General features: G+C 41.0%; 1 protein-coding gene across 4 annotated transcripts in view; it reads right to left on the reverse strand.

The window, feature by feature from the left end:
• The window catches only part of VSNL1 (visinin like 1), a 137,560-nt gene that overhangs the window by 52,895 nt on the left and 68,253 nt on the right, over positions 1 to 16,412 (reverse strand). For 3 of the 4 annotated variants that reach the window (XM_054677701.2, XM_001135557.8, XM_009442038.5), the window contains one exon: positions 10,927 to 11,093. In XM_054677701.2, the coding sequence (XP_054533676.1) occupies positions 10,927 to 11,088 (162 nt within the window). In that variant the 5' untranslated portion in view covers positions 11,089 to 11,093. Of the gene's footprint in view, positions 1 to 10,926; positions 11,094 to 15,500; positions 15,641 to 16,412 lie in introns of all 4 variants that reach the window. The other variant, XM_024354216.3, reaches the window with a different exon arrangement.

A 16,412-nucleotide genomic window follows, 5' to 3' on the forward strand; every position in this document is an offset into this window, starting at 1 on the left:
GAACAGAGACTCTGCCCTTGTGCCCTTTCTTAGGTTGTCTCTCTGTTAGGAATGACATCCTTGCAGCTACAAATCTACCTAAATTTCAAGGTGTCTTGAAATCTTCAGTGAAGTTATTTATACAGAAATTTCTTAGGCTAGAAAATCTGCACCTATGTTGGGGCAAATGTTACTTTGTATCTCTTTTAGCTATTTACACACATTGTTAAGAGTTTCTCCTAGGCTGTGAGGCCCTTAGAGTAGGGTAAGAGTCTGACTCAAATTCCACACACTCCATAGCTCTTGGCTACGGACTCCTTTTAGACGCCATTCTATAGTTGTTTGTTGAAGGTGGACGACAACTAATAGCTTCTCTATTACTACAAAGGGATTCCTCCTTTGACATTTTATTTTATTTTATTTTTATTTTATTTTATTTTATATTTATGTTTTTGAGATGGAGTCTTACTCTGTCTTCCAGCTTGGGGTGCAATGGCGTGATCTTGGCTCAATGCAACTGCCGCCTCCTAGGTTTAAGCAATTCTCCTGCCTCAGCCTCCCCAGTAGCTGGGATTACAGGCATGCACCATACCCGGCTAATTTTTATATCTTTAGTAGAGACAGAGTTTCGCTGTGTTGGCCAGGCTGGTCTCAAACTCCTGGCCTCAGGTGATCCACCCGCCTCGGCATCCCAAAGTGCTGGGATTACAGGCGTGAGCCACCACACCCGGCTGCTTTGACATTTTAGACAGGGAAAGTTGGTCGTAAAATAGCCCAAAATCTGTCTATCACTCCCCCAGTTATAATAGGACTGGATTTCACCTGTGAGAGGAGAAGCTGACCTGGAGTTCAGGGCAGGGTCAGATTCACAGCAATATCACAGTAGTCATGAGAATGGAGCCACAAGCTTCATAACAACCCTCAGAGAGAAACAGTCAATGGCCCAGGAATCCTTCCAATTGGACACCAAAGATGGAAGAATCAGTAAGACAGAAAGCCTTCTTCCCGCAGTTGCTCCGTGGGCCACTGGAGGGCAGGGGTAACTGACTCCCACCTAGGTGAGCTGGTCATTCACAGACCCAAGGTGGGTCAGTGATAGCCAGATCCAAATCCAGATCACCATTTCAAAATGTTAGAAGAGTCCAGTAACGTAAAACAGCTTTTCACTGAGAAATCCAGACGTGATTTTTCATGTTCAAGTCCAATTCTGTAATAGAAATGTGCTAATTCTTACTCTTTTTTTTTCTTTTACTTTTTTTAGGTGGAGTCTCGCTCTGTCATTCAGGCTGGAGTGCGGTGGCACAATCTTGGCTCACTGCAACCTCTGCCTCCCGGGTTCAAGCAATTCTTGTGCCCTCAGCCTCCCGAGTAGCTGGGACTACAGGTGCATACCACCACACCCAGCTAATTTTTGTATTTCTAGTAGAGACGGGGCTTCTCCATGTTGGCCAGGCTGGTCTCGAACTCCAGACCTCATGTGATTCGCCCATCTCGGCCTCCCAAAGTGCTGGGATTACAGGCATGAGCCACCATGCCTGGCCTATTTATTTATTTTTTTGAGATGGAGTCTCACTCTGTCGTACAATGGCTGGAGTGCAATGGCATCATCTTGGCTCACTGCAACTGCTGCCTCCTAGGTTTAAGCAATTCTTCTGCCTCAGCCTCCCCAGTAGTTGGGATTACAGACATGCACCATGATACCTGGCTAATTTTTGTGTTTTTAATAGAGACAGAGTTTCGCCATGTTGGCCAGGCTGGTCTCAAACTCCTGACTTCAGGTGATCCACCCACCTCGGCCTCCCAAAGTGCTGGGATTACAGGTGTGAGCCACCATGCCTGGCTGCTTTGACATTTCTTCTATTGCAATTAGAAATGGAGTGTCCTTGAGCAATCTGCTGCAGAGAATAACTAACGGGACAGCAGATCCTTCTAGCTTTAAACCCTCATTCAAGGGCTTCAATGTCCTTATTTGTAAAATGGGGGAGGGAGTGGACTGAGAGACTTCTAAAGGGCTCTTTCCAACCTTATCCTGAGGGCAGAGAGGTTGAGGTGCCATCTAAGAGCAATTCCTTCAGGATGCCACAGTCACAATAACCACTGATATCTCTCTAAATGACACCTGCCCTACCATGGGAAAGCAAAATCCCAAGGTGTGGAAGCCATCCAAAATAACTTCACACCCTTGGAGACAGGGGAAGGTTATCATTTTGACCCCTGTGGGGTAATTGCTGTCTCTAATGCTGGTAGCTAGCTATTCCCTGAGACAATATCACCATAATAAAATACCGTTGGAGCCTCACATGGGACTTTGTTTTCTCAGAACTCTAGGTTATTATTGTCTTTTCCTTGAGATTTCAGACCGCAGCTCTTGTCTTCCCCATTAATTCAAGTTGAATGCAGCCTCAATCATATTGGCAAACATTCCAAGTGGAAATACATGCTAAAAATTGCAACATCCTCACCAGCCCTGTCTGGATGACATTATGTATTTCATGTAATGTCTATTCCTTAAGGAATTAAAACCCTTCTATATACAGCTCTGCCCAACGAATTTTTAATAAAGTCTGCTCCTAACTACATCTTAGTAACAAACAGAATCTGAATCCCTAAAAACTGGTCATCCCCAAATCTTTTTTGAAATGTTTTATATTCAAAATTATTTGAATCAGATGTTGAGAAGAGGCAGTAGTCATCTCTGTCACATTTTCTTTTGATAAAATATCTGGTGAGAGAGAAAATTCTTGATGCCACAGCCCAATAAACTGGACTATTTGGCATCTGGATATCCTCCCATGCTGAGGTACCTAACACCAAGTCACTGATAAGCCTCACCTGTGCAAGATGATTCAATGCTTATGAAGCACTTTTGCTCTCACCACCCTCCTATCTCAACAAGAGCCCACGAAATAAGCAAGGCCCAGAGTGTTATTCTCATTTGACAGGTGAGAAAACTGAGGGGCAGAGTGGTCTGTGGATTTATTTAACAAACCTTAAGCATAAAGGACTTTCCCATATTCACACTGCTAGTGTATGGCAGAACCAGGTGCACATCCAGCCTTCTAATTAAAATCACACTGCATTTACCTGTATTCAGGTTGCAGAACAGAATATCCTTGCTAAAAGTTGGGACAGATGCACACCAAAGTCTTGGGAACACAGAGGGAAGAGACTCTTTTGGCTTTGGGAATTGGAGAGGTCAAGAAATGATTTCCCGGGGAGAAGCTTTTGAACTGATCCTGGAAAGATGGCTAGGATGGAGCAACATGATGTGCATTCTGCTCTACCACAAGGTAAACTGGAGAACCTCCCAGATGCCTGCTCCTGAATGTGACTCCCAGGACACAGGAAGCATGAAAAGGTGGCAAGAAGGCTGGGCTGAGTGGCTCAGGTCACTCAGAGTGTTTGTCTCCACTCACCACTTTGTAACCTCAGCCAAGTCTCCTGACTTCCCAACCTCTATGGCTTAAAGTGAAGGAAATGCTATCTCTAAGATCAATTTCATAGGCCTTGGTGAAATCAAGTAAGCCACTGGTCAGACTGACAGGGGTTAGAATAATTGGAAAGGAAGGGAATAAAGAAGACGAGAGAGAGAAGAGAGAAAAGAGGGAGTGAGAAACAAGGGAGAGATCTATGGCAGAAGCCCCAGAAGTATACAAGCTTTTTCTTCCACAGATTGTTTTCAGGTTGTTGATCTCAGCAAGGCTGCCAAGAGGTTTTTGATTATTTTTGATTTTTGTATTTTTGTTTCAACCTAACATACTTGATCCAGTGGGCCTCCTGCCAACACAATAGGAACAGGGGCTCAAAAACACAATAATCATTTTTAAATTCAAATTTTTATTGTCTTAGTCAATGAGATTTTTTAGTTTCTAGACAGACTGATGGGTCCTCATGTTCAAATTCACCTTCTTTTGTGGATTAGCTTGAATGTCACCTTCCTAACCAGCCCTCTCTGACCCTCCAGGCCCTTCCTTGTCTTTCCTGTTCCTGATCACAATCAACCCAGTGTGACAGCTGTTCATATATGTATTTTTTTACCCTATCTTGACTATAGGTTTCTGGATGGCACCAGACCATAGTCACTTAGGCAGGGATTTCTGGTGTTTTCCTCTGCAGACCCAGGGCCTACACAGCCCCTGGCACATAGGAGTGCTCAGGAGGACTGCAAAGCAGGGGCTGCGTTTTATCCCACTGGAGACTCCCTCTGCATTAGCGTGGAGCTATAGACAAAATAAAGCTTGATTGGTGGGCCATAAATGAATCAGTCAAACATCATCTACATAGTAAAAACCAATTTAACAAAACAAAGCCTGGAAGCTTTTATTTGTATTCTTATGCCAGTGAAGTTTGTTTGAAAGTATAACTTAGAAGGGGATTTTGCTGCATTTGTCTTAGTGCCAATTAAGACTCAATAACCACTGTTATGGAACCTAGAATGTTACGTCTGCCAATGGTTAGAAACACTTTTAGTGACTCTTATCCTTTCTTCGGACTACAGAATCCTCAATGAATCTGATTAAAGCTACCCCAAGAGAGTTCATATATAAAATTTTACTTGCAACTTCAGTGTGGGCAGAACTCCTGAAGCCTATTTAAACATACTTCCAGGTTAAGACCTAGATTAGTGTTTTTCAAAATGTCACTTACAGATTTTGTCCTTTAGAACCACCTGGCAGGTCTTACTAAGAATACAGATATTGGGTCTCTAATTCCAGTGAACTAGCAACCTGAGGAAGGGGCCTAGCAATCTGCCAACTGAGCAGTCAACCCAAGTGATTCTGAGATGCGTTACAGTTTGAAAGCCACCTACATAGACCAATGTTTTCATTTGCACAGATGCTGAACTTAGAACCAGAAAAACAAAGGCACTTGTTCAAATCCCACAGCAAACAGTGCAGACCTTGATTATATATTTTATTTCATATTCTATAAGACAGAGGTTATGCACCTAAAATCCTATAATTATTATATGTTTGTGTACAACTTTAGGAAGAATGCCTTTTATTCCATGTAGTAGGTTTTTAAGCCCAGGGGCACAATTTAGAAGTAGAATTCTAAAACCACACAGAGAATTACAGAACGTTTTCATAATATCTATTAACTAGAAAAATATTTCTTATTCTATTAAAAGATTTTTACCATCAAATATTTAGGTGCTGGTCCTATAATAGCATTTATTCTTATTTTGTTTTAGTACATATTCCTGGGTAGTTGTATCAACAAAATTTTGGTGAGTAAATTTGTATTTTCAATGCCTTAGGCCTGGAAAATTTCTCATTGAAGGGAATTCCACCAGTATATTTTGTTGTAAAAATAAAGATGGTTTGGTGAAGTGAAAAGCATTACTCAAAAATAAGATGATACACCAATTCCTCCAGGCTCTGAGCTTGCTCAGGGCAATTGAAGGCAATGCCCAATAAACTGTCTGTCCCACAGAAAGCACAGAGAAAATGGGTCTCAAGTGAATGAATGAACCAATGGATAAGCCTGCTCTTAGCTAGAAAAGCTGGAAGCATGTTTTCTAACGAGCAAAATACAGAAACTCCTCAGGAAATGACCACCTAGAGGGACAGGGAATGACTTGGTAGGAACTCTTGTTATATGCAAATATATTTTATTAACATTCAAACTGTTAAATCAATGATGATCAAATTGGACTCTAGGGCTCTCTCACCTGTCTCAGGTGCACCTGTCAGTGGCCTAAGACTTTTCTAAGAAGACAATTTGGAGCAACGGCACAAGCTGAGGCTCAGGAGAGGTGGGCCAGAGCCCAATAGAACAACCCTTGGGTACTCAGTGGCCTCTGAGGACCTCTCCCCTCATCTGCAAAATAATAAGCAGTAGAATTGAGGAAGGAAGTCTCCTTTCTGGAGGAGGGGCATGAGGGTCAGGACATTGAGAGATTGGTAGGAAATGGTAAAGAAGGCCTTAAGTGCCATCTTCATCCTATCTGGCAGTGGGAGCTGGGGAAGGGTTTGTGCTTAGGGGACACAGAGTTCGGTGTCTAAGAATCCAGGATGGGAATAGGGATGACACTGCCTCATAGTATGTCCTGCCATGACCAGTGCCCCCAAACCCACAAGAATACATGGTAGACATCACTATTTGACTAGGGCACATTTTCCTGTTGAAATTTCATACAGTCTCTCACCATCCTCTGTGCACCATTTGGTGCTGCCATCGTACGTGGCCTGTGAAATGAAACTTATTTTCATCCTGGCTGTGTAAGTGTAAATGAGAGGATCGTCAATCAGGACAGCAAACACAACTTTTGATATGTCATAAATAGTTTTCATTTCCCTTCTTTCCTTTAAGACTCCGCTATGTGAGGTGATAAAACAGGTCTTCTTATTTCCACCTTATAGACAGGGAAACAAATTCAAACCGGCAGAGATTTGGTAAATGTAACACAGCTAGGAATGACTCTCACATCTGTCAGATTCCAAATCCCATTTTTTTTAAACAACTCTGTGACTGCCTTTTCAACTGAACCTAAAGCAACCCAAATGTTTCCTGATGAAAATAATCTTGAAAGTCAAACTCTAAACATAAATTAAAATGCACTTAGGGCTCTTTGCAGGATTCCTCTAGGTTTGTTTCTTGATTTCTTTGGCTTTGATGTCACAGTGGCTAAGCAAAATAGCAATGGCACCAACTCTCCAAGGTAGAGGACCCTGGGATGGAGACACTTCTTCCCTACACACTTGCTTGCTCTTCCCCTGGGTTGATTTTCTCATTAAACTGCGGCCAATTCTGTGAAAATACAGTTAAAATTGCAAACTGCCCATCTTAATTTGTGATGGATTGGCAATCAAAATGATTGTTGAAAATAGGAAATTCCCTTGGGGGGTGATCAGGTACTTGGTTCTTGGTGACAAAATTCAAACGCTTTCTCCCCAACCTATCAGCAGCAGTGCTGTGGTGGGGATGATGAAACATCTGCTATGACTTCTGTGGCCAGAGACACAGAAATCCCTACGTGTCCAGGGAGTTCCAGACATCTGGGACAGAAGGCATCTTTCTATCAGATGTAGAGGGCACAGAGAACGCATGTGACAACAGAGAAGGAATAAGAATTATATTCATTTGCTCAGGCTGCCATAACAAAGCACCACAGACTGGGGGGCTTAAATCAAGATATTTATTTTCTCACAGTTCTGGAAGCTGGAAGTCCAAGGGAATGTGTTGACAACCCAAGTAATGCCCATCAAAGGGAAAGTGGAAAATAAACAGTGGTATATTTGAACAATATAACGTTATACAACAGTCAAAATACTTGAACTGTAGCAACAATAAGACATTAAAAAAGCAAGTCTCAAAAGATTCTAAAGTAAATACAAATTTTAAAGAATGCACTTTATAGGATTACCAATAAATGTAGCTTCTCTCCCTGGCTGGTAGATGACAGCCATCTTCTCCCTGTGCCTTCCCGTGGCCTTCCCTATGTATGTCTCTGTGTCCAAATTTCCTCTTCTAAAGACACGTCACACTGGATTAGGGCCCACTCTCATGACCTCATTTAACTTTATTACCTCTGTAAAGGATCTGTCTGCAAATACAGTCCCATTCTGAGGTACTGGGTGTTAGGACTTCAACATATGAATTTGGGGGAATATTATTCAGCTGATAACAGGCAGCAAGCTTGAAAAGGGAAAGAGCTATCTGCTAGGGGACAATTTTGTTTTCTAAAAGGTTAATAGAAAAGTCTTCCTCTCATCACTGCATTAATTAACTTCTTGTTTTAATATTCCATTTTGAAATCAACCTCTCTGCTTTCTACTCTTGCCCTACCACCAAACATTTCTGTCATTACACATTACATTGTGGTGAATCACATCTTCCCAACTTGCCTGTGAAATTCGGGAGGGCAGGCAGGACTGTCCCATAGTCACTTTTATATGCCTCCATCACAAGGCTGCCTAAGAAGGAGATGTACAGCCAGCACTTATTACATTCAGGCAAGAAATGCTTACCCACACTTGCTCTGTGGCAGGCCCTGTGCTAGCCGCTGGGTCTTAACATTGATTGAAATGAGGTGACTGTGTCTTCATGACTAAAGAGTGAAGCCTGCATCTAGCTGGGAGGGACCACGTTCAGATCTGTGTTTTACAAATCTCACTCCAGCAGCTGTATGGTGGATGGGCTGGAGGGTGTTAATGAGGAGCTGCCCTGGGAGTTTGGCTGAGAGGCAGAGCTATGTGCTGCAGTGGGAGTCAGCATTCCTGTCTTTGAAGTCTGTTCCACATTCAGTTTGTGTTGCTGGGCAAATTGCCTCATTTCTCTAAACCTCAGTTTTAAATGCTTTTAAAAATATATCTGCTGAAGGAGTTCCTTCACATTTGGAATGCAAGGGCTTTTAAAGTTGGGAGACTGTGGCCCCTGGCCTTGCAGCGGAGCCACTCCCATTATCCTGCTCCTCCTTAAACACTCATCAGAACTTGTTTTTTAGCAACCGAGTTGACTTCCCCCTGGAAAGGGAAATGGGTCTGGTAGCAAGAGGGGATGTGCCAGGTTGACTGCACACACAGGAGGGCAGAGGCTGCAGTCAGCTTTGCTCCCTCAGTTGCATCCCAAGATGCCTCAATCTCTGCACCAAAGATAGAAGGAATCACTGAATGTGCCCATTCACCAGGATAATGACTGTGTCTTGCTGAATATTTGCATTTTTTTCCAGAAGCATTGAAAGAAGCTTTTTCTCATCAGCCCATCTTCTGGGCCTATTACATAATCCACATCTTTTTCCAGGCTTCTCTTTTCCAGCTTATCAGATCCGCCTTTCTTTTTTCTGTGTACGTGGCATATTTCTGCTGCGGTTTTTTTCTGTCCTTGGACAACTCTAGAAGGAGAAAAAGACTGCCTGCTTTCTATTTGATATAAGAGTACAGGCAGAGTTGGAATAAGAGGTTGCCAAAAATATAGACCTAAGTTCAGAAAGTCATATATTCCCCTCCTGGAATAAAAAACCCACTCTAGGAGTGAGATGGGGAGGTGGGAGATGATTTTGATGCATATATATCAGTTGTACCATAAAACGCCAAGGGATGCTTAATGTTTACATGACCCCTCACCTTGAGGCTGGTGCTTTTTCAGTGCTACATACTTCCAGTGTGTAAATAAAATACCTCATTTCCTGCATTTCAACTATTTCTTCAAAGGCAATACCCCTCTCATTTTAAACAGTGAGGAACGTGGCACACGGTGCTCTCTTAATCATAGGGTGACAGCTTGCATGGCCTTTAGTGATATGAAAGTGACTTTGAAAAACCTTGTTTGTCTGTACTTTCCTTGTGGTTGAGAATAGAGATAGTTCCAAGGCATGGACTAGCCCCTAGGTGATAAAATAGAAGACATGACATTGAAAACTAGGGAGAGTAGTATGGTTATCTAGGAAATACATACTATCCCACTTCTCTGCAAAAGCAATAGATATCAATTGAGTAATAGATGCACTTTCTCAGTACTTCTATAGAAAAGATCTTGGCATGCTAATAATTGATTACCCAGATCTTCTTAGAAATGTCACAGTGATCGTATAAAATGCACACTACTTATTCTGTTGATTAGTGAGCTTTTAATGATGCAATAAACACTTGCAACAGTTATGACTTTGAACACAATATATATCTAACCACATGGCCATACCCCCAATTTCATCCCTTGGTCTTCCCCACTTGAAGTAACTTTTTGTTTGAATCTTGGGTTCATCACTTCCCTGCTTTCCTTTTTATATGATTTTATTGCATTTATTGGTAATCCTATAAAACGCATTTTTAAAAATTTGTATTTCCTTTAGAATCTTTTGAGACTTGCTTTTTTAATGTCTTAGTGTTGCTACAGTTCAAGTATTTTGACTGCTATATAATGTTATATTGTTCAAATATACCACTGTTTATTTTCCACTTTTCCTTTGATGGGCACTTGGGTTGTCTCCCAGTTTTACCATTGTGAATAGTGCAGCTATGAGTATTCTTACACATGTCCCTTCTTGTACAGTACAAGAATGGAATTGCTGGATCACAGGTTATGGAAAATGTTCAGCTTCAGCACATAATGATAATGCTTAATATTTTATTCAATCATTTCACATACACATATATACATCTGGGTGATTCAATATTGCTCAAATCAACATTTGCTAATGAAATGATATAAAGCAATATTTTTCTATTTGGTATTTTAATCAGAAAAAGTTTTAAAAATGTATTTCTTTCACTTGTGTAACATTACATAAGTATACACGAAGTGGAATGTCTTAGATCAGCCCAATCTAGAACCAATACAACTTGTAGACTCAGACAAGCCAAAACAATACTACTGCAGTAGAAATTGTACCTTTTATGGGACTGTTCTGTGTAATGTTCAGGGAAAGTTTAGCTTCTGAGTAGTGTACAGTGTTGAGTTATTGTCCATGTTGTAGACATTGCTGACCAGAGATACGCTACACTCCCCCACCCCTTTTCTAAATGTGCTGTTGTGGGAATCTGGGTTCTTATCTGGATACAGGAGTATCTTTTCTGGTAAAAAAAAAAAAAAAAAAAAAAAAAAAAAAGAGAGAGAGAGAGAAAAAGCCCTCTTGTGTACTTTTTCTTTAACTGGGAGAAGTACATATACCTTTAACAGGCCAAATAATGCTGTAATTAGCAAACTGTCAATAATTATCAGCAAACACTCTTCTCTGAGCTTTTTATGGTTCTTTCACCAGATGCTGTCATTCCTTGAGCTCTATTCAGTGCTTTAACAATTACTCTTTTTCTTCAGAAATTGCTTATTTTGGGAACAACATATATACATTTGCATTTTTAAATGTTAATTTTTCTTTCTGGATGGAAAACAGCCAGAGTTGAAACAAACTAGCTACTTAGAGTTATAATTCCATGTGAGGGTACATTTCATGAAGGCCATAGTTTCTGGCCTAAGGAATAAAAATAAGGTTGAAAAACAACTTACCTTCACATAGAGCTGCTGAAATTCCTCGAGGTTTAGCCTCCCACTTGGACAGTCCTTTAGAAATCCTTTGTACCACTGCTTGAGTTCATGCTCATTAAACTCTGTGCTCTTCACCAGGTCCTCCATCACTTCAGGGGCCAGTTTGCTATTCTGCTTCCCCATCCTGCCTGAAGAAAAGCAAATTAATTCAATTAGCGCTGTTGCTGTGATCATTTCAAACTTGGTTAGGAGCCAAGCTAGAGTTCTGAGCAGTCCCATGGTCGGAACTCCCTCCAGTGTGGCTGATGCATATCTTCCCAAGTCTGCCTTCTTCTACTTGGTATTCTAGAAAAATATATGAGTGAAATAGACTCTTCTGACAGTTCCAAGGGCTGTAGCATTCACTCTTTACCTCATTGTGTCATCTTTCATATGGTGTTGACTCCCAAATGGAAGGCAACCATCCCTTTTTATGCTATTCATAGTAAGCATATAGAAGTTGTTTTTCTTTTCCTTCTACAAATTACACTTTATTAACACTTGCCTCCCAGGTGTTTAACTCTACATTTAGTTTAATGGGATACTCAGTGGGATTACTGACAAGAACAATGAGAAGACTTTATAACTCAATGATCAGTAAGTGGCTTGGAATATCCAATCAGCAATATTAAGGAGTCTCAGTTGGTCTGGTTCAAGTTGGAGCTTTTTTCCCCAATAAAAACAGCTATTTCTATTAGTCACACTAATTCTCTATTTCTCCTCTCATAATTAGAAAGTTCGTACAACATTGTCTTCAGAGTTGACAAAATCTTAATGGTTTTCTTCTAGGGATTGGTTGGGGAGTTTTTGTTGATATTATTCCAGACTGCTATTATTTCTGATTTTGAGTTAAAGTAATAGTGCATAAGATAATGTTACCTATATCCATTAAGCACCAGGTTGTGTGGCCAACATCACAGCAGGGAGTAGGGAGACAGAGCAGGCTTGAGATAATTCCTGATTTTTCTTCCTGATTTGGCCAATTACTACATGTGTTACTTAGGGCAACGTTAATTAACTGCATTATCTTCAACTTATTCATTAATAAAGCAGACATAATAATGAAGCTCTTTCAGATTCATTGTGATGGCTGATTAACAAGTAAGTAGGTAAACAAAGGCCAAAAAAAATTCCAAAATTAAAATAACTGTGCAGGAAAATTAAAGATAATTTTAAAATTTTCCCTTTAAAGTTGCTTTATAATAAATAATAATAAGACTATTGCTAATAATAATAATAAAAGAATTAACACATAAATTAACCCCAGATTGATTTAAAAAGTCAAGTTAAACTTGAAAATTGGAAAATTTCCAGAATCTGGAAAGTGCCAGAAGATCTTTCAAATTCAGTTAAAAGATGTTGAAGAATTAACCAAGTGAACCTAGTCCTTCACTGTGCTTGAGACAAACTCTCTTTCAGGCTGCAGGCATGTCTACACTTGCAATAGCCTGGAAGAGGTAATCTCATCACATACTTTATTGTCATGATTTTTTTAACTTCTCCTAAAACAGATTCCACACCCATTGTTAGTAACCTGCCCCAACATTGGCCAATTCTTTCACTGTAATGAAACTAAGCCACTCTTGCTACTTCCAGGGAAATTTCCACTCAGCACAATCTCGGCAGCACAAAATGCAGTCAGATGATACCATTAAGATGGCCATTTACCCTCCAAACTCTTCAGCATGAGAAAAGGGCCCAGTATCAGCAACTCTTCCCTTTGTCATGGGGCTTCTCTACTTATTTTTGCTCTGAATTCAAGTTCCAAATCTCTTATAAGCAACTGTCTGTTAATTATAAGTTACTGTGGAATTCCACAGCTGGGTGTGGAAATCAAGTGGGTACTCAGGTGTCAGGTTTAATTAATATGAGTAAGAAAACTCTAATTCATGGTTATCCTGAAAATCAAAAGATGTATTATTGTGAAACCTTTCAGTACTTTACTTTGGTTTTTTGGTAGAGAATTACAAACCTTCATTCTTAAACTAGAATCTCACCTAAGAAAAATAGCTATTTAATATTGAGTGCTGGCGATGGAGAAGGCACTTAATGGAACACCCCACAAATTTCATCTCCTGCTCAGCAATCACTGAGCAATCAGGATTAGGGGAGCTCCCTGGGGCTCAGAACGCTTATGGTAACTTGTATAAGAGCATACAATTAATGCATGGCAGAGCTAGAATTTGAACCTGGATCTATAGGACTCCAATGTCCAATCATAGACTGGTGGATGAAAGACATTTCAGGAGAAGGAACAGGAAGAGCGAAAGCAGGGAGGCTTCAGAGAACTGAATCAGTGCCTAGAGGGGATGAAAAAGGATCACTTTGCCAGCCTGGCTGCCTTGTTTGGAAAAGACTTAAATTTACCAAACCACAAGCTCAGAAGTGACTTTGTATTAAAAACCACCTCCCCCAAGTGCCTTTAGAAGTTCAACAACGTATCAGCTTCTTTGTTAGGCAAGGAAGCTTGGCTTCTCCATGGGTCACTTGTGATGTCTTAAACTGTTCCAGTTGACTTTGGAGAGGGTGGTCTCTTACACACACAGGAAATATTGTCAGGACTGTGAATCACAGTTTGGAGACTCAAGTGCATAACTTCATGCTTCTTGTATGGGTCTGCACCATCACTCAGGTGTGTTGGGCAATGGTTGAATCACACAGAAAGTCAGGTTCTGGCCTGGCTCAGAATGGCATTGCCACTGCCCTCATAGGCCTCATCAGATCTTGCCTTGATTAAAGATTGGCCTCCCCACTGGGCTACCTGACTCCAACCACTCTCCTTCTGCACAGCTGCCTGAGTGAATTTCCAGAATACAAACCTCATTGATCTACTCTCTAAAAGCCTCTGTACTTCTCCTTAGTATCCATGATGCAACCTCATCTCCTTAGCGTGGCTCAGGTCCTGCCTACTTATATCCTCATTTTCTGCCAATCTGTCTTTTCTCATGTGTCAGTGATTATAAACTATTATAGATTCCAGGATTGCATGCTTCCACACTTCCATGGCTCTGCATATGCTGTTCTCTTCTCCTAGAATGACTTCCCCCCGTTTTCTGCTCAACAGACTTCTTCCCCTTCTTTAAATAGTCTCAATTTACACACCACCTCCTCCATGAAACCTTCGTGGACTCTCCATGGCAAACTTAGGCACCCATTCTCTTAGGTATCTCCCTTTCCTTGTAAAAGCTTCCATGATCATTATGTATTTCTCTACTGGATTGTTATTATGGTTTCTTGAGAGAGAGGACTATTATTTATTTATTTTTGCCTCTTGGTAACTCCTATTAGGTGCTCAAATAATATTTCTTGAGGACATGAATAAATAAGGGGTCTGAGATATTTGGTATGTTTTTTTTTTCTGAGAAAATGTCTCATAATCTATATATGAGGAGAGTCAATGCATTCACAAGTATAAATATAAAATGCACTGGGCAGATGGGAGAAATATTTCATTTAACTGCATGGAAAATATTCAGCCCTCCTGGAGATTGTCTTCATCATTAAAATTGAATACCTTGCAGGTGGGACCCATGTCTTTTATCTCAGTATCTTCAGTAACTGACATAAAGGTGGTGTTTAGTAATGTGTGATAAATGAATGAAAGTGTAGTTAGATTAATACTCTCCATCTATAGTCCTTTTGCTCTGGGCTGCAGTGATATGGGCCAAGCAGTATCTTTCATTATGGGACCAGCATAACAGAAAGAGTACAAACAGTACATTTTATCACATTCCCGATAAAGAGATTCCGCTAAACCATATGAGGGGGAAGCAGGCTGGCTCTGTCTCTAACTTACTCTGTGATCTCGGCCAAGATCCTTTCCTTCCTAGTTACTCCATTTCCCCATTTAAAAAATGAGGAGTTGGACCAGATGATCTTTAAGGCCTTTCCAACTCTACCATTCACTGATTTCCCACATAGGTTTTGTAAATATGAAAATATGAGTCAGACTTCCTATTGGCTTGTCTCAACACATGCAGGCTCTGTGGATTCTTGACCTGAGAACCCATCAGCATTTAAGTGTTTATTACCGAAGAAGGGAGGGGACAGAAACTGGAGAGTATTACTTTTAAGCTGGGGTTTCAAGCTATAATATTAAAGCCAGCCCATCCCCAAACCAAAAGAATTTCTCACTGCTTGTGTTGTCATACAGAGAAGTTCAGTGCTAGGCACAAAACAGGACTGGTGGAAGGGCTTTGATGGACAAGAGAACTTCAAATGATAGAGCCCTTGTGGAGGAAAGCACAGCTTCACTTAATGGCAAATGATGTCCAGAGAAGATGGCACTTTTGTACACTAATTTACAAAAGGCTTTTGTGCAACAACATTGACCCATATAAACTATTGACCCCTTTTTTACAGCATTAAAAACAGTATTTTTAAAAACTGTAAAAAAGAGATTACGATTGTTTCCTTTTTACTGATGAGAACTTTGAAGGCCAGAGAGATTAAGTAATTTACCCTAGCTAAACCAGCTAGTAAGGGCTTAGTAAAGAATGCATGCAGTTCTCTCGCACCCCACTGCTTTCCTAATAGAGGCCATCGTCTTCTCTCACCTGCAGGATCATCTCAAAGATACTGCAACTACCTCCCAACTGGTCTTCCTGTCTTGAGTTTTGCTCATCTCTCATCCATTTCCTACTCCGTCTTGATAGCAGGTTCCAGAGCAGAACAGGCAGAGGATTTAAGAATGCTCCTAGAAGAGGGCCAGGAGAACATCGTGGATGCGGAAAGGGCCTACAAGGGAGCCAAGAAGCACCCATGAGCATCTTTTTTCCATAAGCCCTTTGGGTATTAAAGAGGATTGAAACAAAATATGTGTGTGTGTGTGTGTGTGTGTGTGTGTGTGTGTGTGTGTTGCCCTCAGCCTGTCTCTTACCTACTGTATCTAAATCCAGTCTTCCAGGACGTACCAGGTCTGCTGAGTATGAAGAGGCACACAGAACTGCATATCCAGCTCCTCCCAGGTAATCTAGCCATCAGCCTAGCTGAATCTTAGCAAGATTCATTTAAATAAAAACTGAGTGGCTGAAATGGAGCAGTCCCACCACATGTGCAAATACATAGCAGGATAAACACAGCAGTGGGAAAACAACCTTGGAAATAGGGCCGAGAGCAAAGGAAGAAAGGGCTTTAGGGGCTCAGGTTGGAGACCTGCATGTAATACAAGTATGGAAAGAGGCTGCAATGGGCTGGTCAGTGACAGATTACTTAGGTCAGTCTTGAATAAATCTTTTCTTTGAGCCCTAGGCTCTTCACTCATATCCTGAAACAATTGCCTTTGTAGAGACTGGCCTTCTCATGCTTAGACTTCTGCCTGGAATGCCCCTTGTGCTTTTTCCCTCCATCTATCTAAACCTTACTCCTGCTGCAAGACTCCATTCCAATCCTGTTTTCTCCATGATACTTCTCTGCCAACTGTTACTACTCCTCTCTTTTCCTTGTATTTGATATTGTGGTTTGGGGTC

The sequence above is a fragment of the Pan troglodytes genome, chromosome 12, assembly GCF_028858775.2.
Source record: "Pan troglodytes isolate AG18354 chromosome 12, NHGRI_mPanTro3-v2.0_pri, whole genome shotgun sequence".
NCBI classification, from domain to species: domain Eukaryota; kingdom Metazoa; phylum Chordata; class Mammalia; order Primates; family Hominidae; genus Pan; species Pan troglodytes.